The 23,533-nt window shown below is 42.8% G+C and overlaps 1 protein-coding gene across 5 annotated transcripts in view; it reads right to left on the reverse strand.

Moving 5' to 3' along the window:
* LOC104021601 (sorting nexin-2-like) overlaps nt 1-23,521 on the reverse strand; it is a 46,807-nt gene extending 23,286 nt beyond the window's left edge. For all 5 annotated transcript variants that reach the window (XR_015707599.1, XM_087770700.1, XM_087770699.1 and 2 more), the window contains exons 1-3: nt 23,371-23,521; nt 20,719-20,836; nt 426-589 (exon numbers count right to left, since the gene is read on the reverse strand). Coding sequence is in view for 4 of the 5 variants with exons in the window: in XM_087770700.1 (XP_087626826.1) it covers nt 426-589; nt 20,719-20,836; nt 23,371-23,478 (390 nt within the window). In the remaining variant the exon portion in view is untranslated. The remainder of the gene's footprint in view (nt 1-425; nt 590-20,718; nt 20,837-23,370) is intronic.
* Nucleotides 23,522-23,533: the final 12 nt, after the last annotated feature.

A 23,533-nucleotide genomic window follows, 5' to 3' on the forward strand; every position in this document is an offset into this window, starting at 1 on the left:
ATTAACAACACCTTCAGAAATCCAAATTAAAACCTGTAACATGCTAGTATGAATTAATACACATCTTAAACATTTCTCTTCCATCTAGCTCAACAATTGCTCCCTTCACACCCTTTTACAATACCTGTCCTGTAGGAATGGAGCATGTTACTCCTCACACTACAGATCTCTCATCACCTAAGCAATGAATACTCATGATATTGAGTCAAATACATATTAAACACAAAATAAACAGAACAATTATTCTCTTGCATACTTCCCTTTACCAAAGAATGATCCTGTGAGTAATTTAGGAACTGCATTAAAAAAAAAACAAACACAAAACCAAAAATAACAAACACGCACTATACCACACCACCACCCCACCCCCCCCAACAAGACATTTCCATAGTTGTCAAAATATAACTTAAAAATTTTCTCAGTACCTCTTTTCTGGATCTATCAAAAATCACAGGGGCTGTTACACTTTTCGATTCCATTCTGGGAGCTACTGATGTAGTAGGTGTTACAGAAGTGATTGAAGGAGTAGGTTCTGCTGAAAGTACTGAATCCCTCTCTGGACTGTCCAATGAAACTTCTTCTGTGGCTTCTAGATAAAGATTTTGAGTTCACAAAAAATGTTTTTGTACAATATAGATGTGCACCACAAAAGATACCAAGCATGCACATTAAGAAGTGATAATACATAAGTTTAATAAGAACATCGATAAATAACATCCATTTGTCTCTCAGATAATTTAAATATGTCAGTAAAACTAGAGGCGACATCCGAGTTTCTAGTGAATAACAGCTTAAAGTAAAATTAAGTATGCAATTTTTTTTTTTTTATGCCGCCAGGTAAAGTCTTTTAAAGTAGTCACAAAGCTGCTAAATTATTCATTTCTATACATCATGAAAACTAATGACTTTTTTTCCACCACAGACTGCTCTTTTTCAGCACCTATGCCAAATGTAGTTTTTGCACTCTGAACAACAGCTGATTAAGTCATATAGGATGATAACTGAGCATACCAAGAGAAGTTATATACATACACCCCCTACCAAAAGCCCACAACTCGTAAAAAACAAATATTAGTAGATGAGGCATTCTGACCAGTAAGATTAACTACTTATTTTTACTTTCTTCAGACTGTATATAGTTCATCTATATTTAAAGAGGATGTATATCTCTGCTCTGCAAACCCTTCATGCTTTCTTTCCTCTACTAATTGATTTTGACCACCAGCAAACCATACATTTAGAATAGACTATTTCAGTTGGAAGGGACCTACAACAATCATCTAGTCCAACTGCCTGACCACTTCAGGGATGACCAAAAGTTAAAGCATGTTATTAAGGGCATTGTCCAAATGCTTCTTAAACACTGACAGGCATGGGGCATCGACCACCTCCTTAGGAAGCCTGTTCCAGGGTTTGACCACCCTCTCGGTAAAGAAATGCTCCCTAATGTCCAGTCTGAACCTCCCCTGGCGCAGCTTTGAACCATTCCCACGCATCCTGTCACTGGATACCAGGGAGAAGAGATCAGCACCTCCCGCTCCACTTCCCCTCCTCAGGAAGCTGTAGGGAGCAATGAGGTCGCCCCTCAGCCTCCTTTTCTCCAAACTAGACAAACCCAGAGTCCTTAGCCGCTCCTCATAGGACATGCCTTCCAGCCCTTTCACCAGCTTTGTTGCCCTCCTCTGGACACATTCAAGTACCTTAACATCCTTCTTAAATTGTGGGGCCCAGAACTGCACACAGTACTCAAGGTGAGGCCGCACCACCACTAAATACAGAGGGATAATCAGCTCTTTTGACTGGCTGGTTATACTGTGTTTGATGCACCCCAGGATGCAGTGTGCCCTCTTGGCTGCCAGGGCACGCTGCTAACTCCTATTGAGCCTGCTGTCAACCAGCACCCCCAGATCCCTTTCTGCAGGGCTGCTCTCCAGCCACTCCTCTCCCAATCTATACTTGTGTCCGGCATTACTCCATCCTAGGTGCAGAATCTGGCATTTGGTCTTGTTAAATTTCATCCCATTAAACGTAGCCCAATGTTCCAATCTATCTAGGTCCCTCTGCAAAGCCTCCCATCCCTCAAGAGAGTCAACAGCACCTCCCAGTTTGGTATCATCAGTAAACTTGCTAAGGGTGCATTCAACTCCTGCATCCAGATCATTGATCAATATATTGAACAGAACTGGCCCTAGAATTGAACCCTGAGGAACACTGCTAGTGACCGGTCGCCAGCCAGATGTAGCCCCATTCACTACAACCCTTTGAGCCCTGCCCTTCAGCCAGTTCTTCACCCAGCGCACCATGTACCTGCTCATCTCACAGCTGGACAACTTGTCCAGAAGGATGCTGTGAGGGACAGTATCAAAAGCCTTGCTAAAGTCCAGAAAAACTACATCCATCACCTTCCCTTCATCCACTAGGCAGGAGACCTTATCATAGAAGCATATCAAATTAGTTAAACAGGATTTTCCCTTTGTGAACCTATGCTGACTGTGCCTGAGGACTGCATTGTCCTTTAAATGCCTTTCAATAGCACCCAGTATAATCTTCTCCATGATTTTCCCAGGTTCTGAGGTTAGACTAACAGGTCTGTAGTTTCCCGGGTCTTCCCTCACGCCCTTCTTGTAAATTGGAATAACGTTGGCTAGCTTCCTGTCAGCAGGGACCTCCCCAGACTCCCAAGACCTTTGGTAGATGATCGAGAGGGGTCCTGCCATAACATCTGCTAGCTCCTTCAGTACTCTGGGATGAATCCCATCAGGCCCCATGGACTTGTGAACATCCAGCTGATATAGCTGGTCCCTTACAATATCAGTGTTCACAAATGGAAAGTCACTGTTCCCACAATCATGGTCCTCTGACTCAGGGGACTGGGCAGCTGTAGAGAACTGCTAGTGCAAAACAACAAGATGTCTCAAACAGCCTGGGTGCTAAAACCACAATGCAGAGCGATGGTCGCTAGGACCCAGGACCGGACAGTACCCTGGAGCGAGGGTGAGGGAGGGAGCCCTGTGGAGACAGGGCGGCCTTGCCTCGGCCCAGTTCCCCGCGGTCTGTGAAGCATCTTATTCCCCCCTCCCCACACCTACTGCCTGGGGGACAGTCCTGGTATCACTCCTCTTGGTTTGACTGGCTGCTGATGTAATTTTCCAATTAGCAAAACTACTAACCACTTGTGCCTTGGGAAAGGAATTTGGGAGGGAGCTAAAAGATAACAAACTGTGGAGAACTAACAGCTCTAACCTCGAAGAAGAGCTAACAAGCCAATAAAAGTGAACATCTTGGCACCGAAGACTGGACGGTGGCCAGAGAAGATAAAACTGCAGAAAGTAGGTGAAAGGTAAATGTGGCAAGGGGAAATCACGACCACCGACTCAATTCAGGACCAAAAAGACTTGCCCCCCCCACACCTGAAAGGAGCATGCGTGCTAATTTACATAGCAAGCGAGGCTAATTTAAATACAGTAAACCAATAGTGTATGAAATGTTAATCACTAACCAATAAGTTTAAATTTAGGCGGGTTTATACTAATCATGTAGCCTGATAAATGTGCTGTAGTTTGTATGACGGTGCTCATGCTCGTGCGTGCTTGTGTGTGCGTGATTTGTGGAATTATCACCAAGCACCCTGTGCAGAATCAACACCTCTGTAAGAACATTCACTTCTCCTCACTCTTCTCCTTCTTTCCTCACCGAATACCCTTGTTGGCAGGACCAATGCTGGATCCAGGACTGGTGATTCTCTTTTCCTTCTCTCTCTCTCTTTCACTTTTCCTAAGGTGATTAAGTTGTTAAAGTTGTTAAATTGAAGTTAAGTACTGCACGGCCTACCTTGACTTTCCATAAAACCACATAGCTGGGGTGGATATAACTGTGAGAGGGTTGGCGGGTATCGAATATTTGTACTCAACATTTGTCTCTATAGAAGCTTTCTATTAAAGCTGGTGTTTGTGTACAGACCTTGAGTGTTGGCCCACCTTAATCCACACCGAGAGGATTTGCGAATCTTAGTCACTCCTACCCCCTCCTCCCCAGGTGGGATGTGACAGCAGCCCAAGGTCTATCACTGATATTAAAGACTGAAGCAAAAAAAAAGCATTGAATGCCTCCGCTTTTTCTTCATCCCTATTTGTCAGGTGACCATCTTCAACAAGTATCGGACCAATGTTTTCTTTTTTTCTTAAAAAAGCCCTTCTTGTTATCTGACACAAAACTGGCCAGTTTCAACTCTAGCTGAGCTTTGGCCTTTTGTGTCTTCTCCCTGCATATATGAACCAAGGAGGGCCAAGGAGAATCTCCATCCTTTGTTGGATGCAAAGGGAAACATTGCCACAAAGGATGAGGAGAAGGCTGAGGTACTTAATGCCTTCTTTGCCTCAGTCTTTAATAGCTAATAACTGGTTATCCTCAGGGTATTCAGGCCCCTGAGCTGGGAGATGGAGATAGGAAGCAGAATGAAGCCCCAATTATCAAAGAGGTAACAGTCAGCGACCTGTTCCTCCACCAGCATGCCCACAAGTCTATGGGGCCAGATGGGATCCACCCAAGGGTACTGAGGGAGCTGGCAGAGGAGCTCACCAAGCCACTTTCCATAATTTACCAGCAGTCCTGGTCAACCGGGGAGGTCCCAGATGACTGGAAGTTAGCTAATGTGACATCCATATACAAGAAGGGCTGGAAGGAGGATCCGGGGAACTACAGGCCTGTTAGCCTGACCTCAGTGCTGGGGAAGGTCATGGAGCAGATCATCCCGAGTGCCATCACGTGGCATGTACAGGACAACCAGGGGATCAGGTCCAGCCAGCATGGGTTCATGAAGGGAAGATCCTGCTTGACCAACCTGATCTCCTTCTGTGACAAGGTGACCCGCTTAGTGGATGAGGGAAAGGCTGTGGATGTTGTCTACCTGGACTTTAGTAAGGCCTTTGAGACAGTCTCCCACAGCATTCTCCTGGAGAAACTGACTGCTCATGGCTTGGATAAGTGCACTCTCTGCTGGGTTAAAAAACTGGCTGGACAGCCGAGCTCAGAGAGTGGTGGTGAATGGAGTCAAATCCAGTTGGCGGCCAGTCACTAGTGGTGTTCCCCAGGGCTCAGTATTGGGGCTGGTCCTGTTCAATATCTTTATCGATGATCTGTATGAGGGGATTGAGTGCATCCTCAGTAAGTTTGCAGATGACACCAAGTTGGGTGGAAGTGTCGATCTCCTGGAGGGTAGGAAGGCCCTACAGAGGGATCTGGACAGGCTGGATCGATGGGCCGAGGCCAATTGGATGAGGTTCAACAAGGCTAAGTGCCGGGTCCTGCGCTTGGGTCACAACAACCCTATGCAACGCTACAGGCTTGGGGAAGAGCGGCTGGAGAGCTGCCTGGCGGAAAAGGACCTGGGGGTGTTGGTTGACAGCCGCCTGAACATGAGCCAGCAGTGTGCTCAGGTGGCCAAGAGGGCCAATGGCATCCTGGCTTGTATCAGGAATAGTGTGGCCAGCAGGACCAGGGAGGTGATAGTGCCCCTGTACTCGGCACTGGTGAGGCCGCACCTCGAGTACTGTGTTCATTTTTGGGCCCCTCACTACAAGAAGGACATCGATGTACTAGAGTGTGTCCAAAGAAGGGCAATGAAGCTGGTGAAGGGTCTATAGCACAAGTCTTATGAGAAGCGACTGAGAGAGCTGGGGTTGTTTAGCCTGGAGAAGAGGAGGCTGAGGGGAGAGCTTATTGCTCTCTACAACTACCTGAAAGGAGGTTGTAGTGAGGTGGGGGTTGGTCTCTTCTCCCAAGTGACAGGACAAGAGGAAACGGCCTCAAGCTGCACCAGGGGAGGTTTAGATTGGGTATTAGGAAAAATTTCTTCACTGAAAGGATAGTCAGGCACTGGAACAGGCTGCCCAGGGAAGTGGTTGAGTCTCCATCCCTGGAGGTATTTAAAAGAAGGGTAGACGTGGTGCTTAGGAACATGGTCTAGCGGTGTACTTCGCAGTGTTAGGTTAACGGTTAGATTCGATCTTAAGGGTCTTTTCCAACTTTAACAATTCTATGATTCTATGAACCACAGCTCTGTAATCTTCCTGCGAAGCCTGACCTTGCTTCCAGAGATCATACAATTTCTTTTTCCTCTTGAGCTCCACAAGGAGTTCCCTGTTCAGCCAAGCTGGTCTTCTGCCCTGCTTGCTTGACTTGCGACACAATGGGTATGCCTGCTCCTATGCTTCTAAAAGGTGGTTCTTAAAGACTGACCAGCACTCGTGGACTCCTAAGCCCTCAAAAGCAGATTCCCAGGGGTACTCTGCTAAATAGCTCCCTGAATAGCTTAAAGTTTGCTCTCTTGAAATCCAGGGTAGCAACTCTGCTGTCCTTTATTCTCATTACACTGAAAATTTTGAATTCAACCATTTCATGATCACTGTGGCCAAGACAGCCACCTACCATCACATCTCCCACAAGTCCTTCTCTATTCACAAATAGCAAGTCTAGGAGGGCATCTGTGGTGGGTTGATCCTGGCTGGACACCAGGTGCCCACCAAAGCTGCTCTATCACTCCCTCTTCTCAGCTGGACAGGGAAGAGAAAATATAATGAAAGGCTCGTGGGTCAAGATAAGGACAAGGAGAGATCACTCACCAATTACCATCACAGGCAACAGAGACTCAACTTTGGAAAATTAGTTTAATTTATTACTAATGCAATCAGAGTAAGTTAATGAGAAAATAAAAACTAAACCTTAAAACACCACCCCCCCCCCCCCTTCTTCCTGGGCTTAACTTTACTCCCGAGTTCTCTACCTCCTCCCCTTGAGCAGCACAGGGGGACAGGAAATGGGGGTTGCAGTCAGTTCATCACACATTGTCTCTGCCGCTCCTTCATCCTCAGGGGGAGGACTCCTCACACTCTTCCCCTGCTCCAGGGTGGGGTCCCTCCCACAGGAGACAGCCCTCCACGAGCTTCTCCAGTGTGGGTCCTTCCCACAGGCTGCAGTTCTTCACAAACTGCTCCAGTATGGGTCCCTTCCACAGGGTGCAGTCCTTCAGGAACAGACTGCTCCAGCATGGGTCCCCCACAGGGCCACAAGTCCTGCCAGAAAACCTGCTCCAGCACAGGCTTCCCACGGGGTCACAGCCTCCTTCGGGCACATCTACCTGCTCTGGCGTGGGGTCCTCCAGGGGCTGCAGGTGGATATCTGCTCCACTGTGGACCTCCATGGGCTGCAGGGGGACAACCTGCCTCACCATGGTCTTCACCATGGGCTTCAGGGGAATCTCTGCTCCGGCACCTGGAGCACCTCTTCCCTCTTCTTCTTCACTGACCTTGCTGTCTGCGGAGTTGTTCCTCTTGCATATTCTCACTCCTCTCTCAGGATGCAGTTGCCGTTGTGCAGAACTTTTTTCCCCCCTTCTTAAATATGTTACTGCAGAGGCACTACCACCATCACCGATTGGCTCAGCTTTGGCCAGCAATGGGTCCATCTTGGAGCCAGCTGGCATTGGCTCTATTGGACATAGGGGAAGCTTCTGGCATCTTCTCACAGAGGCCACCCCTGTAGCCCCCCCGCTACCAAAACCTTGCCATGTAAACCCAATACAGCATCTTTCCTTGTTGGCTCACTGAGTAACTGTGACAAGAAGTTATCTTCCACAAACTTCAAGAATTTCCAAGACCTGCTCATCACAGCAGTATGATATTCCCAGTTGATGTCTGGGAAGTTGAAATCTCCCATAAGGACAAGGGCTACCGATCTAGAGATTTCTCCTAATTGCCTATAGAATAACTCATTGGTGCTTACATCCTGGCTGGGCAATCGGTAGTAGACACCCACTACAACATCTCCTTTGTTTTCCATCCCCCTAATCATCACCTAGAGGCTCTCAACCACATCATCCCTAACTGTAAGGGCTGTACAATCAAACCTCTCCCTTATGTATAGTGCGACACCTCTACCCTGCCTGCCCTGACTATCCCTCCTAAACAGCCTGTAGCCCTCCATCCCAGCACTCCAATCATGGGACTCATTCCTCTAAGTCTCACTAATACCAATGATATCGTAGCTCTGGGAGCTGACCAACACTTCTAGTTCATCGTGTTTATTTCTCATACTGTGTGCATTGGTGTACAAGCATTTCAGATACATTCCTGAGCCCTCCGTGCTCCCAAGAGCAGTGTAAATATTCCCACTAGCATTGCCACCCTCAGGAGATCCCATGCCAACCCTTGGCTTACCTACTGCAATCCTGTTGGTATCCCCTTCCCCCATTGATTTTAGTTTAAAGCTTTCAATCAGCTTAAACCCAAAGACACATTTTCCCTGTCGGGACAGGTGGATCCTGTCAGGCCCCAGCATACCTTGTCTCTCAAAGGCTCCTCCATGGTTTAAAAACCCAAAGTTTTGTTGGAGGCACCAGTCCTGGAGCCAGGTATTGATATCTTGGGCTTGCTTGTTTCTTCCAAACTCTCCCGCCATTACTGGGAGGATTGAGGAAAATGCTACCTGTGCTCCTGAATTTTTTAGCACTCTTCCCAGGGCTCTGAAGTCTCTTTTGATTGACCTCAGACGTTTTGTTGTGACATCATTTGTACCCACGTGAAAGAACAGAAATGGATAGCAGTCTGAAGGTTGAACTAGGCTCTTCAGTCTTGTAGTGACGTCCCTAATTCAGGCCCCAGGGAGGGAGCCAACTTCCCTGAAAAGCGTGTCTGGTCTGCAAACGGGTGCTTCCGTTCTGCACGGCGCTGGTCGAGGGGTCAGTCTGTTGCAAGGGGTCAGTCTCTCTGATTTTGGCAAGACTGCTTCTGCAGGTTCCTCCTCTTTCTCATTATGCACTTCATCTAATGTACCCAGGGCCACATACCTGTTCTGTAAGGGTATCTTGGAGGGTAAGGAGGGGTATCTTTTACCGCTCCATGCTGTAACCTTCTTCCACCCCTCCTTATTCCTTGTGACGCTGCCTTCCTCCTGGCACAAAGCAGATCCAGGACCTGCCTCTGTAGTGGCCATGCTGAGTTGGCTTCTATGCATCATAGATGGCAGAGTACATCTCCATTGCTCAATCTCCCTCTCAGACTCTCGAATACTCCTCAGTCTGCTCACCTTCTCCTGCAGCTCGGCCACCAAGAAGAGCAGTTCATCAATCTGGTCACACCTCCCACAGGCTTGCTTGCAATCACTTTCCACCTCTAGGAATATCCCTTCACACATCCCACAGCCAGAAACCTGGGTGGTTGCATGCTTGAACAGGAGCTCTGTCTGTGTGGCTGCATTGGTTCTACCAGGTGCTAGAAGCTGAGGAGAAGCAGAGGACACTGCTTTTTGCCGGGTGGTCACCACACTGCTGCACGCCTGCCTACTGGGAATATATACGCTCGCCCGTTGCAATCGGCTGAGCTGATTGTTTTTGCCTGCTTAAATCTCCTGCGCTGCCGGGTACAGGCTCCGCCCCTTGCTGTCTCTTCCAATCAGCGGGTCCGGGGTCAGTTGCTCGGGGAACACCCCCTGTTCAGACAAGCCTCTACTTGTCCACGTGTATCCCTCGTTTGGCGTCCGTTGCAATTTCCTGGGTATACAGAAGTTTCTGTTCTAGTTTAAGTAACTAATGCTGTGGTTCTCACTAAATGTGCATTTTAAAGAACTCTAGTTCTTCAGAGATAATATTGACCACAGAACATTCATTTGATATGTAAACTGATGTCACAACTGATTACAAGACTTGTTACAAACTAGACTTCCTGTGGCAAGTTCCAAGTACTTAACCAAACATAGCTTCAGGCACTAATGCAGATCTACTCCAACTTACACAAAACTACCAAAATAGTTTACCACGTAATTTTGAGAAGAGCTGTTCTTGCACCTTCTGTCTAGATGAACAGTTTAACTTTCAAAGCAAAATAAGCCATCTTCCAACCTTTTTAAAGTTCAGCACATATAATGAACATAAAAAACCCTTATTCAACTTTAAAGACCAGATCTATTTTAAAATTTGTGAGAATAGTTCCACTGTTTAAAAAAAAAAAAAAAAAGTCTCATTTTTATGCCCCACAGCACTGTGTACCTCTCCAGAACAACTTGCAACCTATTAGCAGTCTAAAAAACAGAACTGGAAAAAGCCTCCTGAGCAAGTGAATCCAATCAATTATTACCACAAAAAAGTGATATTATGATCTTTCATAATCAATCAAAACCACTCAACTTCACCCCTGCTGCTACTTAGAGACATTCTGCTAGTCAATTATGTTTTCCATTCTTCCATAACACTTTTTGCCAATCCTTAATTTTTTTCATAAATGAACAAAACCACCCTTCTCTATTTCAGGGATGCAAAAGATTGTAAGTCTTTGCAAGCTTGCTGTCATGTTGTGGGTTAACCCCAGTAGGCAGCTAAGTACCACACAGCCGCTAGCTCTCTCCCCCTGCAGTGGGATGGGGAAGAAAATCAGAAGGGTAAAAGTGAGAAAAATCATGGGTCAAGATGAAGACAGTTTAATAGATAAAGCAAAGCTGTGTGCGCAAGCAAAGCAAAGTAAGGAATTCATTCACTACTTCCCATTGGCAGGCAGGTGTTCAGCCATTTCCAGGAAAGCAGGGCTTCCAGGAAAGCAGGGCTTCAGAAGTGTTCAAGGCCAGGTTGAATGGGACTTTGAGCAACCTGATCTAGTGAAAGATGCCCCTGTCCATGGCAGAGGGGTTGGACTAGATGATTTTAAAAGGTCCCTTCCAACCCAAACCATTCTATGATTCATCACACTTAAACAGTTACTTGGAAAGACAAATGCCATAACTCCAAACATCCCCCCCTTCCTCCCCGCAGCTTTTATTGCTGAGCACGATGTCATATGGTATAGAATATCCCTTTGGTCAGTTGGGGTCAGCTGTCCCAGCTGTGTCCCCTCCCAACTTCTTGTGCACCCCCAGTCTACTCACTGGTGGGGCAGTCTGAGAAGCTGAAAAGGCCTTGACTCTGTGTAAGCACTGTCAACAACAACTAAAACATCAGTGTGTGTGTTATCAACACTGTTTTCATCACAAAACCAAAACATAGCACCATATGAGCTACCGTGAATAAAATTAACTCTATCCCAGCCAAAACCAGTACATGTCACTACTTTGTTTTGGGGTATTTCATAAAACCACAGAATTGCTGAGGTTGGAAGGGGCCTCTTGAGATTATCTAGTCCAACCCCCATGTTCAAGCAAGGTCAACTAGAGCAAGTTACCCAGGACTGTATCCAGTCAGGTTTTGAGTATCTCCAAGGAGGGAGACTCTACAGCCTCACTGGGCAACCTGTGCCAGTGCCTGACCACCCTCACTGTAAGAAAGTTTTCCCTTATGTTTACATGGAAATTCTTGTATTTCAGTTTGTGCCCACTGCCTCTTATCCTGTCACTGGATACTACTGAGAAGAGTCTGGCTCAGTCTTCTTCCCCCCCCCCAATCAGGTATTTATATAAATAGATAAGATTCCCCCCCTCCAGCCTTCTCTTCTCTTGTACTGGGGAGCCCAGAACTAGACTCAGCACTACCGATGTGTCTTGCCAGGGCTGAGTAGAGTACAGTCACCTCCCTCAACCTGCTGACAATGCTCTTCCTAATTTCAGATTAGAAATTTCCATAGTATTTGCAAAATCAGCTTAAAAGCAATCAGCTTTTTATTCTTCATTTTTTAATATGATCAAAGATTATCTAAAAAGCTTTCTCTGAAAAAGATTTATTTTCTTACCATTGCTTTATTTTTACTGCTACATCTTTTTGAAGGATCCTACTGATGGCTTCCTACTCTCAAATGCCACAGGAAGGATACTGCATCTTAGACCAATGAAGTTTAATTCAAAATTTCAGATCAGGTGGGAAGACATGACAAAAGAGTCGTAAGGAAGCTTTTAGACTGAGATCTTAGAAGAACAATATTTAGATATAGAAAAGAGGTAGTCCTTATTGCTGTTAGCCACCAAATGAGAGAAGCTATACAACTATTTCACAGAAAGAAAAAAATACATATAAAGCCACTCAAATTATTTCTTTTTCTGTCACAGCTATTTTCCTGCACACATTTGGGAAACAAACCATTAATCACCATTCAGCAATTTGCTATATCTTCAAATTTTAGGCAGGCTTAATACAAGTCATGAAACTGTTCAGACCACACATTTCCCACCTTCAGTTGAGAAAAATTCCCATTACTGTGAAAGTACAGCCTCATAAAAACAGCATGAATTCAAAGTAACAAACCCACACTATAAGATGAAACAGTAGCACACTCTCTCCCACCATTCCTCCTTTTCAGACCTGTATCCACACATGGATTAATATCATGACCTGATCTAGGTTATTTTTGACATGAACTCCAAAAAGGATCAGCTACCTGCTGCTGTTCAGCAGATAGCTGAAACTATGCTGGTGCATTACTTCTGCAAGAGACAAAGGGGCAGGAACAAGCAGATGAAAATAGAAGAAGGCTTCCTTTCAGCAGAAATACCAACTTGCAACTTCAGGATTACAACTGACATAACATTAGACTTCATCTGAACCAGTATTTCTCAAGCTGTGTGACCCCAGGTTGTTTGGGCATTACCAAATCTTTAAAGCTGCTGCCTACTAACCCTCCTTTTCCAGTTTCCTAACTAGAGGAGATAAATGACTACAGACAGTTTATACTAACCAGGGTAAAATTAATTGTTTCTGATTGATAGCAGCAGTTCAGTTATTTTAGGAGAGAATAAAGGGTAATTTATGCCATCCTCCCTCCTCTTACCTCTCACTCACAAGTTTGCATGCATCCAACACATTAAATAAATCTAGATGAGTGAAACAGAAGAGACAGTGGAAAGGGGTAAGGGGAAAGAGAAAAGGATGTTATACTTTTTGTTTAGAATCAAAGCATTAAAACTTATTTTCAGCAGTAGGCTATTATCATTCAAGACTCAGATTCTAAAGGGGAAAAGAAGTCTGTGCTAGCTCTATAATAAAAACTGAAGGCTACTGCACTGTTGTGGTGGGTTGACCCTGGCTGGACACCAGGTGCCCACCAAGCTACTCTATCACTCCCCCTCCTCAACTGGACAGGGGGAGAAAAATATAACGAAAGGCTCATGGGTCAAGATAAGGACAAGGAGAGATCACTCACCAATTACCATCACAGGCAACACAGACTTGACTCAGGGAAATTAGTTTATTACCAATCGAAATCAGAGTAGGGTAATGAGAAGTAAAACCAAATCTTAAAACACCTTCCCCCCACCCCTCCCTTCTTCCCGGGCTCAACTTCACTCCTGATTTTTCTCTACCTCCTCCCCCCAAGTGGCGCAGGGGGACGGGGAATGGGGGTTGTGGTCAGTTCATCACACATCGTCTCTGCTGCTCCTTCATCCTCAGGGGGAGGACTCCTCACTTCCCCTGCTCCAGTGTGGGGTCTCTCCCGCGGGAGACAGTTCTTCACAAACTTCTCCAACATGAGTCCTTCCCACAGGCTGCAGTTCTTCACAAACTGCTCCAGCATGGGTCCCTTCAACAGGGTGCAGTCCTTCAGGAACAGACTGCTCCAGCATGGGTCCCCCACAGGGCCACAAGTCCTGCCAGCAAACCTGCTCCAGCACAGGCTTCCCACAGGGTCACAGCCTCCTGCAGGCATCCACCTGCTCCTGCATGGGGTTCTCCACAGGTTGCAGGGTAGATATCTGCTCCACTGTGGACTTCCATGGGCTGCAGGGGGACAACCTGCCTCACCATGGTCTTCACGGGAATCTCTGCTCTGGCACCTGGAGCACCTCCTCCCCCTCCTTCTTCACTTGACCTTGGACTCTGCAGGGTTGTTCCTCTCGCATATTCTCACTCCTCTCTTCTGGCTGCTGTTGTGCAGCAGGTTTTTTTCTTTCCCCTTCTTAAATATGTTATCACAGAGGCGCTACCACCGCTGCTGATTGGCTCAGCTTTGGCCAGCGGCAGGTCCGTCTTGGAGCCAGCTGGCATTGGCTCTATCAGACATAGGGGAAGCTTCTGGCATCTTCTCACAGAGGCCACCCCTGTAGCCCCCTCGCTACCAAAACCTTGCCACGCAAACCCAATACATCTGTCTAGGTATTATTTTCCCCTCAAAAATGAAGTCTTAAAGTAGTAAACAATCTGAGAATCTATTTCCCAAGAAAGTCTTTTTTCCAAAGAACATTGACATTTATGTTTCTTACATACTCTACCTTCACTTTAAGAAATCAGATGGCATGTTACAGATTAAGAAGTTCCGTTGACAATTCTTTTGCTTTTTCATGGAAAGATGAATTTGGTAGGTTTCAGAGTAGGAACTATGGTATTTTCAGAAACATTTGCTCAAGTTATTCGGTTTAGATTTTCCAATGAAAATTTAAGTATTTGGTTGGTTGGGGTTTTTTTTTTGTGTTTTTAAGGCTTTTTTTTAAACTCTGTATTAATATTTACATGAAAAATGAAATCTAGTTCTCCTGCTTTCCTGGAAAGTGCTCAAAAGCACAAGCTCTTCTTGCATAAAGAGATGCAGCTGCTTTGTCCAACTTTTAGGAGAAAAAAAAAACATCGAAACCAACAGTCACATCAGTCATGGCAGTTATCAGCACATTAAGCACTCCCACCAATCTAATGCCTTAAGACTTGTATGCAATAATACCTACTTTACAATCCATAAACAGTCTTTGATAGAAGATCACTGTCACGATGCTCAACTCCAACAGAACATGAAAACCTCTTAGCCTGCTGCAGAAGATGACTATTTATGCTTAATTAACATTCCACAGGAAACTGTACCAAGTTTCTATCAGCACTCTTCAGCACTTAAGCTTGGAACTCAATTTCAGCATTAGATACCTATTGTTTCTTTACAGCTCACCACTAGTATTCGCCAAACATCATCATCTTAGAAAGTACAAGTTTGCAATTCCTCACAAGCAGCGTCACTTCAGCTGAATAAGTTATTTTTACTTATCACACTTCTAAATGTCATAGACCTCTAACATCCTGACATCACTTGAGTATTTAAAATGGCTTATTATCGCTCAAAGTTTACTAAGATTATCACACAAATATGGAAGTAAACTGAAGTATAAACTGTTGTCCAGAAGAGAGGACAAGTTACTAAAAAAGGCTTCCCAGTGTTTAGTGCTATTTTAGAGACAGATATCCTAACAGAACTGAGAGAACTACTATGCCCAAGTCAGAACCCATGACGCTTACCATTATAATAGGAGGGCTAACAATAATCTTAATTAAAACATAAATAGTATTAACAGGACAGCCACCAACAAGGCTTTCTTCTGACTTCAAAACTGTAGGTTCAAATCCCTTTGTGTTTTTCTTTCTTCCAGAACAAACCTGGAACTGATTAACCAGCTTCTAAAAAGCAGCCAAGCATCTACACAACTACTCTGATTAGACATTTCACATGACAACAGCCTAACAGACACTATCAGCTAGAACTTTTGCTGTTCAACTGGACTTCAAGTACATGTTTTGTTTGCTCCTGTCGTGGTTTAACCCCAGCTGGCAACAAAGCACCACACAGACGCTCGCTCACTCCCCCCACCCCAGTGAGATGGAGGAGAGAATTGGAAGGGTGAAAGTCAGAAAACTCGTGGGTTGAGATAAAAACAGTTTAATAATTGAAGTAAAACGAAATAGAATAGTAGTAGTAGTAATAATAATAATATAATAATAACATACAAAGCAAGTGATACATGATGCAATCGCTCACCACCCACCGACTGATGCCCAGCCCGTTTCCGAGCAGCAATCGCTGCCCCCTGGCCAACTCCCCCCAGTTTATATACTGAGCATGACATCATATGGTATGGAATAGCCCTTGGGCCAGTCTGGGTCAGCTGTCCTGGCTGTGCCCCCTCCCAGCTTCTTGTGCACCTGGCAGAGCATGGGAAGCTGAAAAGTCCTTGACAAGTGTAAGCACTACTTAGCAACAACTAAAACATCAGTGTGTTATCAACATTATTCTCATCCTAAATCCAAAACACAGCACTATACCAGCTACTAGGAAGAAAAAAATCAGCTCTATCCCAGCTGAAACCAGGACAGCTCCACAGAATTAGCATAATCTTTTCTGTATGAACTCTGAGAAATAAAGGTCTAAAACAAATCTATCTGGATCTGAAGCTAAAAAAAAAACCAAAAACAACAACAAAAACATGTTTACTTTTCCCCAGAAGCTAGAAGCTTGCATGAGAGGATCCATTCCTAAAACACATAAAAAGCAATCTTTTACCAGACTAGAGAACTGGAATAAATTGTTATTTTTCTGAAAAAGGTGACAGAGCACTGATAAAATTTCACAGCCTTACTCTCACCACCTATGAGCATTAGAAGCAGAAGGCATAGCTATGTCCTGCACAGGCAGTCCATGACACACATTTCTTCAGCTTCAGCTATAAATTGAACTTTAGGCCAACATTTTAGAACAGTCATTCAAGATTTAGTTCTTAACCCTATATAAGAAGTTTATGGATGACCAGGTTTTAAGATAGCAATCATCTGAACAGATGTTCCTACAGTATTCTCTTGACCAAAAAAACCACAAACAAAAACCCAACATTATCACCCCCCCCCCGCATTGGGAGCTTTGCGGAAGACATTGTATTCAAGGAGTTAGTGATCTAGAACAGGCCATATCTACTCTATTGGGCCTCATACTTGAGAAGCATGTATGTTATTAATATAATCTGTAACTTAAAATATATCTTTGGAAAATGTAAACTGTATGTGGATCAAGGGGTGGAACATAGTGATCCTGACTGGGAGACCATTGCACATTTTGGAGTCAGCGATCCACATAACAGTTAACCTGAGTAGACACAGGCCTGTGCTGCGCTGCACGTACAGCTTGGCCTTCTGGCCTGTGTTGTGCTGCACAAATCCCTTGGCCGCACGATAAACTCAGTCAGCTCATTGTAACAGAGGAGCCTGCAGGCAGCTCCCCCTTGGTACTGGTGATTATGCCACCTGCATGGCCTTGCCTTTATCTAAGGGTGCAGCAAGAAGTTCTGGTGAGAACATCCTTTAGGAACAGAGTTATTTTCTTGTAAGAAAATTATATAATAGCTCGAATGACCAAAAAGGAGGAGCTTCCCTCCACGGACAGAATCTGCGCAGCATGCCGTGGGAGAAACCCATCCGGGGTCCGTCTGATGCTGCATGATCGTGGGGTTCCCACCATCTGAAGGGACATAAGATTTACTCTTCTTATTCTGTCTTATTAAAACGGCTATTTTATTAAGCCATTTGTCGTTGGGCCTGCCTTACTGATATCCAAAAAGAACCCTGCGTGCGCACTCATGCGCTCCCCCCTCAACAACCACCATAAAATACGCACCACCAAAGTCCTCCAAGATACTCTTAATACTACATGATTTGGAGCAAGCTAAGCAAAGCTAAGCTTTTATTGGCCAAAATTATCAACATTTTTACTTTTATCCTAAGGGAAAAAGTTCTTAAATGGTTTTATCAAGATAGTTTTCTTAGTTGCAGAACTGAGAATCACAACACTAATAAATGGAACAGCAAAGTTTACAGGTCTCCAGTAACAGATGGAAAAAATCTCATTTTCTTCCACCTTCACAACTCAGCTTTAACAGTTCAGTCAAAGCACTTATGATTCATCAGAGATGAGGTAAAGAATATCTAAAAACAATTTATTGCAGATATACCTTATAGCAGTCCTAAAAACACAGCAGCAAAGAGTTTTTAAGTATAGTCAATAAAGCCTACAAAAATTCCAGATTCTGAACTGCATTAAGACAGTACAGGACATTTTCTAATTTGTTCTCCCTCACCTCCTTTTTCATTAGGTTGCATTATTAGATGAACAATGAAAAAGATTTATCAAGCCTACAGTAGCTAGAGAGGAATATCATCACGTTTTTACAAATAAGCCTAGAAAACTACATTTTTTTTAATGCCCCCCCCCCCCAAAGTCAGAGTCCCTCCTTTCAGGAGCCATTCATAGCACTTCCTTTTACCCGAGTTTTATAGTGTCTAATAATTCAACGTGAAGGACCAACACAAGCTAGAAAGTTGTGGAACTTCATTCTCTTCCCCTCCAGTTAACTGTCCCTATAATCTTTGTAAAGATAAGATTTATTTGGAATTTCAGCATATTGGGAAAAAAAAGTTGCATTCAATTTTTATTTTTTTAAAACTTGAGTCTTGCTTTCATAGAAAACAAGGCTTACGCAATCAAGCTGAAAGCAAGGAAATAGATATCTCATGTAGCCGCCTCACACTGTTTCTGTTCATCGCAAATCAGTGTCAGAAAGGCTGGATGACCATCACTGTCTAGCAAAACAGTGCTAAGGGAAAAAAAAGTTATCCTCGTGAGTACATAGCACTGGAACACAAATTAGACATTGTTTTTGAGAACACATATGCTGACAGTGATACAAAGTTAGAAGTTCACCACTAGGACAGAACTGTATTATGCAAAATTCCTGTTTAGAACAGGCTACTGTTAAAGTTGTCATGTTTCTGCAAGTTGTGTTATGCTCTATAAATCAGTCTTTTTTCTCCCCCATTTGAGAGTTTGTACTAGCCTTAGTCTGTATATGAACTGACCTTTTAAAAATCACTTTTAGTTTTATTAGACCTGAAGCACATCAGATGCTTTCACAGCTGAATGCTGCTTGCATTTAAAAAAATGTCTTCCATAGTAAAACTGAAACTCAATAAATCATTTCTCTGTCTTTTCTCAGTGTTCCATTCACTTGCAACAATCTGTCTGCTAACATGTTACTTCCGTCTGGATCCCATCAATATTTAGTCCAGCCACCTTTTTTCTTAATTTAATATTTTCCAGTCAAAGGAGAATCTGCTTTCCTAAAATATCTATTCCAGATGGCCCTACAGCTACAAAAAGCTGGCTTTATATACCGAAGCTATATAACCAAATTAAAAATAAAGCTTTCTTGTACTAGTAAAGTGTTCTCAGTCTTTGTAGGTCATAAGATCAGGTAATATAAATACAAAACTACTAGGATTATCACCGAATTCTTAATTATTCTTCATTTCTCTTAAGACTGTTTCAGAGAGTTTGCAAACTAATCGATACATTTGCTTATGACACTGTTAGAATGTAAGTTCAAATATATGCAAATATAAGTTTGATAAGTTGAGAACAAAAGGTAATGGGCACATGCGTACACTTATCTATATAAAACAGCCCAGAAATAAATGCTATAAACTTTATTTAAAAATGATTACATCAGGGTACAAACAAAGATAAGATTAGGAGTGTATTCAAAGCAGACTGCCAGCTGACTCACTAATAGGAAAAGTGTTAGCATTGAGAAGAAGCATTTAGAACCATCTTTTGACACACAATATATTCTAAACATTACATCTGCTTTCTTGATTAGTAAATGCTCCTACACCTGTAATTAACCAACATCAAAGTAGTGACTGACCAAGGATTAAAAATAAGTGTCATTGACTGATTACTTACCAAAACTTTCATATATCTCTCTCTAAAACATCCAGTACTGTCAAATATTAGAAACCAAATCTTACACTAGTGAAATGCTAGGACTGATCCCATATGTCAGTTTCTCACCTTTTTATTATAATAAAGGTCTTTTAATAAGTAGAAATACCCTCTAGCTTGCAATATGATCTGAATTACCAGTCTTCGTAATTGGAAAAAAGGACTGGGACAGCTATAAATGGTTATACAGTAGAAAACAAGGCTTTAACTTGCCTCATGTTTTTACACACACACACACACACACACACAAAGTTGAATATTATTACATAACAAGACATGCTATATTACCATCAGCAGAACAAGTTATTAACTAGCTAACGCTACCACACTATGCAGTGACAGTACATATCACAGAGAAACCTATATTTAGTAATCAAACTTAAGTAAAGTTAGAGTCCCACAAGAAAAAATCCTGTACATCACTGTCAAGCTCTTAAGACATTTAAATTTAACTTTTCTATCAAATAAGCTTCTCAAAGTGCCATTACTTCAGTATGTAATTCTTAATAGTTCCGTTACAAAAATATGTATTGCCAAGAGTGAGTGTAATAAAGCATTTACTTCTGAGACGACAACACACAAATTTGGTGAAAAAAATCCCCAATTTTAATTTACTATTGAAATTTAAACAAGACTCATCTGCCCCTTAAGAGAAGTCACATATCACTTTATTTTCGCTAATAAGCAAGATTACGTCTTCTACTTGCAGTTCAAAAAGAAAAGGCTACACTTCAAAACAGTTATACAATAATATTCAAACAGTAGCTAGATGTGTTAACAGTAGAACAAACTTTGCGCAAAGAACTTCAGCTGTTTTTCCTTTTATAGTGTGTCACTTTTCTTGCAAATTATTTCAAGTTCATAAATTTGACAGTATATTGCAGATCATAGGACTTCAATTAAACAGCTGATCATTGAATCCAATAAAGAATGATCGACAAAGACTAGTGATACTCCTAACATCCAAAGGAAAATGTTACTTAATGAATTTACCAGAAAGTATATCTTCAACAGGTTGAACAATGGTTAAGATTTACAACAATATTAAATTGCTTAAGCTTAAAATCAGAGTTTCCATTGCAAGGGTACTGCTTCATATTTCCTTACAGACATGGAAATTACCTTTTACAGCATAAAAAGGTTTTCCTCCTCCTCCTCACAAAAGCACACCCTTTTAAGTTCAGGAGGAAAAGAATCTATGAAGCCACATTAGAAGAAAAAAAGCAGTTACCAGCAAAGAGGTCTTCTCTATCATCAGCTGGCATGACTTCTGCTGGCTTTGGACCATTAGAATTTGTGCTGAGGTCTTCTGCAGGAAGACTTGCTGGCTCTGGAGATGGAGGACTTGACTGTTTTTTTTTAAAAAAAAAAAAAAAGTGAAATAGCAGAGAACCAGTTGTCACATATCAGTATATAAGTATTGCAATAAACGTTCTTTCATTGCAAAGAAACAAAGCAAGATGTACAGAAAGGAAGCCCAGTCAGCTATTTCCATTACCTACTCCTAGTGGGATAACAATGAACAAAGGATACAAACTAGTCAGCAGCTCTTTTCATTTCTGTCAGAAAAAAAAAACCCAACCATTTCCTCAAGTTTAATGAAAAACTGCTACAGAAATATCTAGAATAAGTTTGTTAGCATTCTGAATGTAGTTTGATTATGAAGGTCCTTTTGGAAAGGCTTATATTTAGATTTTGTTTAATAATTTTTTCTATGTAGAAAAAAAGTCTCCAAGCACTCCATACCAGTTTTTCAGAGATTAAGAGAACAAGTTAACTCCATTCAAACAACACACAGCTGCTTGCAGCCATAAGAAATTTCAAAGTTTCATTTATTTTTACTGTTCATAATATACATGAAATTTATATTTTGTTGGAACAAAGTTAGGTGAGTTAACAAAATCTCCTCTTATAAAAGAAATGCTAACACTGAAGCTATTTGGAAGAATTATTAGCAATCTTACAGCTTCTCCACTGCTTAGCTTAGCCAAATTATAGGTAAAAACAGAACAGCATGTCTTCTGTGAGGTGCAAAAAGAATGAAAGCAAGAAAAAATAGTGGGGAAAAAAAAAAAAGGAGGGAGGCAAGAACAGAAATTAATCGCACAAAAAGCAGGGAGACAGCTCCAAGATTAAAACAGTTAGGAACCCTCTCAAAGCACCATAACCTTCACATAAACTGGCTTTGGATCTCACTGTCACCTGCCATGCTCTCCCCTCCAGTTAATCAGAAAACAAACATGATCAGGATTAAGTCAGCTGTTTTTATTTTAATAGAGCTGCCATTGCCATTTAGAAATGGCTACTTCATTAATATTGTAGGACTACAACATCACTATAACAACACTCAAATACGTAAGTTTAATTAGACCCACACCATGACATAATCATTCTTCTGTGGACTAAGGTGTCCTGTACACTTAAACAATCTAGCTTTAAGCTAGGGAGAAGTTCAAACTCAATCTTTGTGACCTCTTCCTTCCAAATTTGCTAGAAATTCACAAGAGCAAGGTTCTTTCCTAAGCACTCTAGTTGATTAAAAGTAAAAAAAAAAAAAAAAAAAAAAAAAAAGCTTTGTCTTCAAAGTTTCTCTTTAAGCAATGAGGCTTCCCTTTGGTACTTAACTACTTTCTTCCAAATAAACTGACTACAAAAACAAAGCAGCACAACAGAACTGTCAACCAAACCACTCAATACAGAGAAAGTGCTTTTCTTCACCAGTTTTTCCAGCTATAGAAGTTTTCAGTAACTATTTTTAATCATTAAGATGAGGACTTTTCATTGTTAGACTGTGTTTTAGGCATTGATTCTATCACATCTCTTGGAGGTTTAATTCTAGAGCACATCAATAAAGAAATTATTTATGTTTTATTGCAGTTTTTCTGAAAGTACAAAACAAAACTCCAATAATACACACTGTACCACACACAGATGTACGGAAGTCTATTAAAATAGTTCTTGACAACTGCAGGTTCACAAATCACATCATTTGTTATTCCTTCACAGTATTTTCCACAATTTTTTTTTGTAGCATTGCACAGATTATATATAAAAAGAAAAAAAATAAACAAAACTTTTCAAGCTACTTCATATAAGGCAAGTGTCTTTAAAAAAACACATTTAAGACCCTCTTTACTTACTGACCTTTTTAAGGATAGGCAACAGTCAGAGCAAAACAAAGAAATACGCACTGACCCTATTACTGTAAAAGTCAGGGACAGGAAACTTCAGCAAAAGAGGAACACAAACAATTTTCTTTTTAAACGGATAACTGTGTACAGGGAGAACAAAGTTTTTCCATAAGAGACTAGCACAGGTGAAACATGGTCGCAACTAAGAAAAAAGTTCCCACTTTAATGAACACATGAGCATTTTTCAAAACTAGGAAGTATTTACACATTCAGTTGTAGTGGGGTTTTTTTATTAGACTCCTGACATGGAAAGCAAGAGTAGTTCATAGATGTATTCACCACACATTTTTAGATCTTTCCGACTCTTGATTTTTCTGAACAACTGTAGGTGTGATACTTGGAGAAAGACTTTTCCGTAGGTTTTTTTGACATGAGAAATACTTCAGGGGAACGACTGAGTCCGCGCGGGGCTGAGGGCCCCAGAGGGCCCCTGGCGAGGGGGCGAGGCCCTGGCGAGGGCCCCTCTCCCCACCAAAAGGCAAGGGCCAAGGAGCCGCCGCTCCTAGAGAAGAGGAGAGCGGCGAGGGTCGCAGCTCGAGGACGAGATGGGGGTGGGAAGGGACCCCTGGTAGTCAGTAAGGGCCCGATGGGCGCCGGCACCGTTACACTCTACCGCAGGGGTCTGGGCAACGGCTGTAACAGAGTGCACCAGGGAAGGAGAGAGGGCGGCTGCAGGGCGGGCGGGCTCTCACCTCCAAGATGGACACAGGGTTAGCAAAGACGTTCTTGCTATCCTCCAGCACCTCGAAGTCGGCGGGCTGTATATCCGCCAATAGCGGAGGCTCTCTCTCCGCCGCCATCTTCCCCTCCAGTCTGGGTCACCAGACCCAGCCTCCTGCTCTCACGTGATACCCC

This window comes from Nipponia nippon, unplaced genomic scaffold (assembly GCF_047370975.1).
Source record: "Nipponia nippon isolate SJK-2023a ecotype South Korea unplaced genomic scaffold, ASM4737097v1 scaffold_33, whole genome shotgun sequence".
Lineage (NCBI taxonomy): Eukaryota > Metazoa > Chordata > Aves > Pelecaniformes > Threskiornithidae > Nipponia > Nipponia nippon.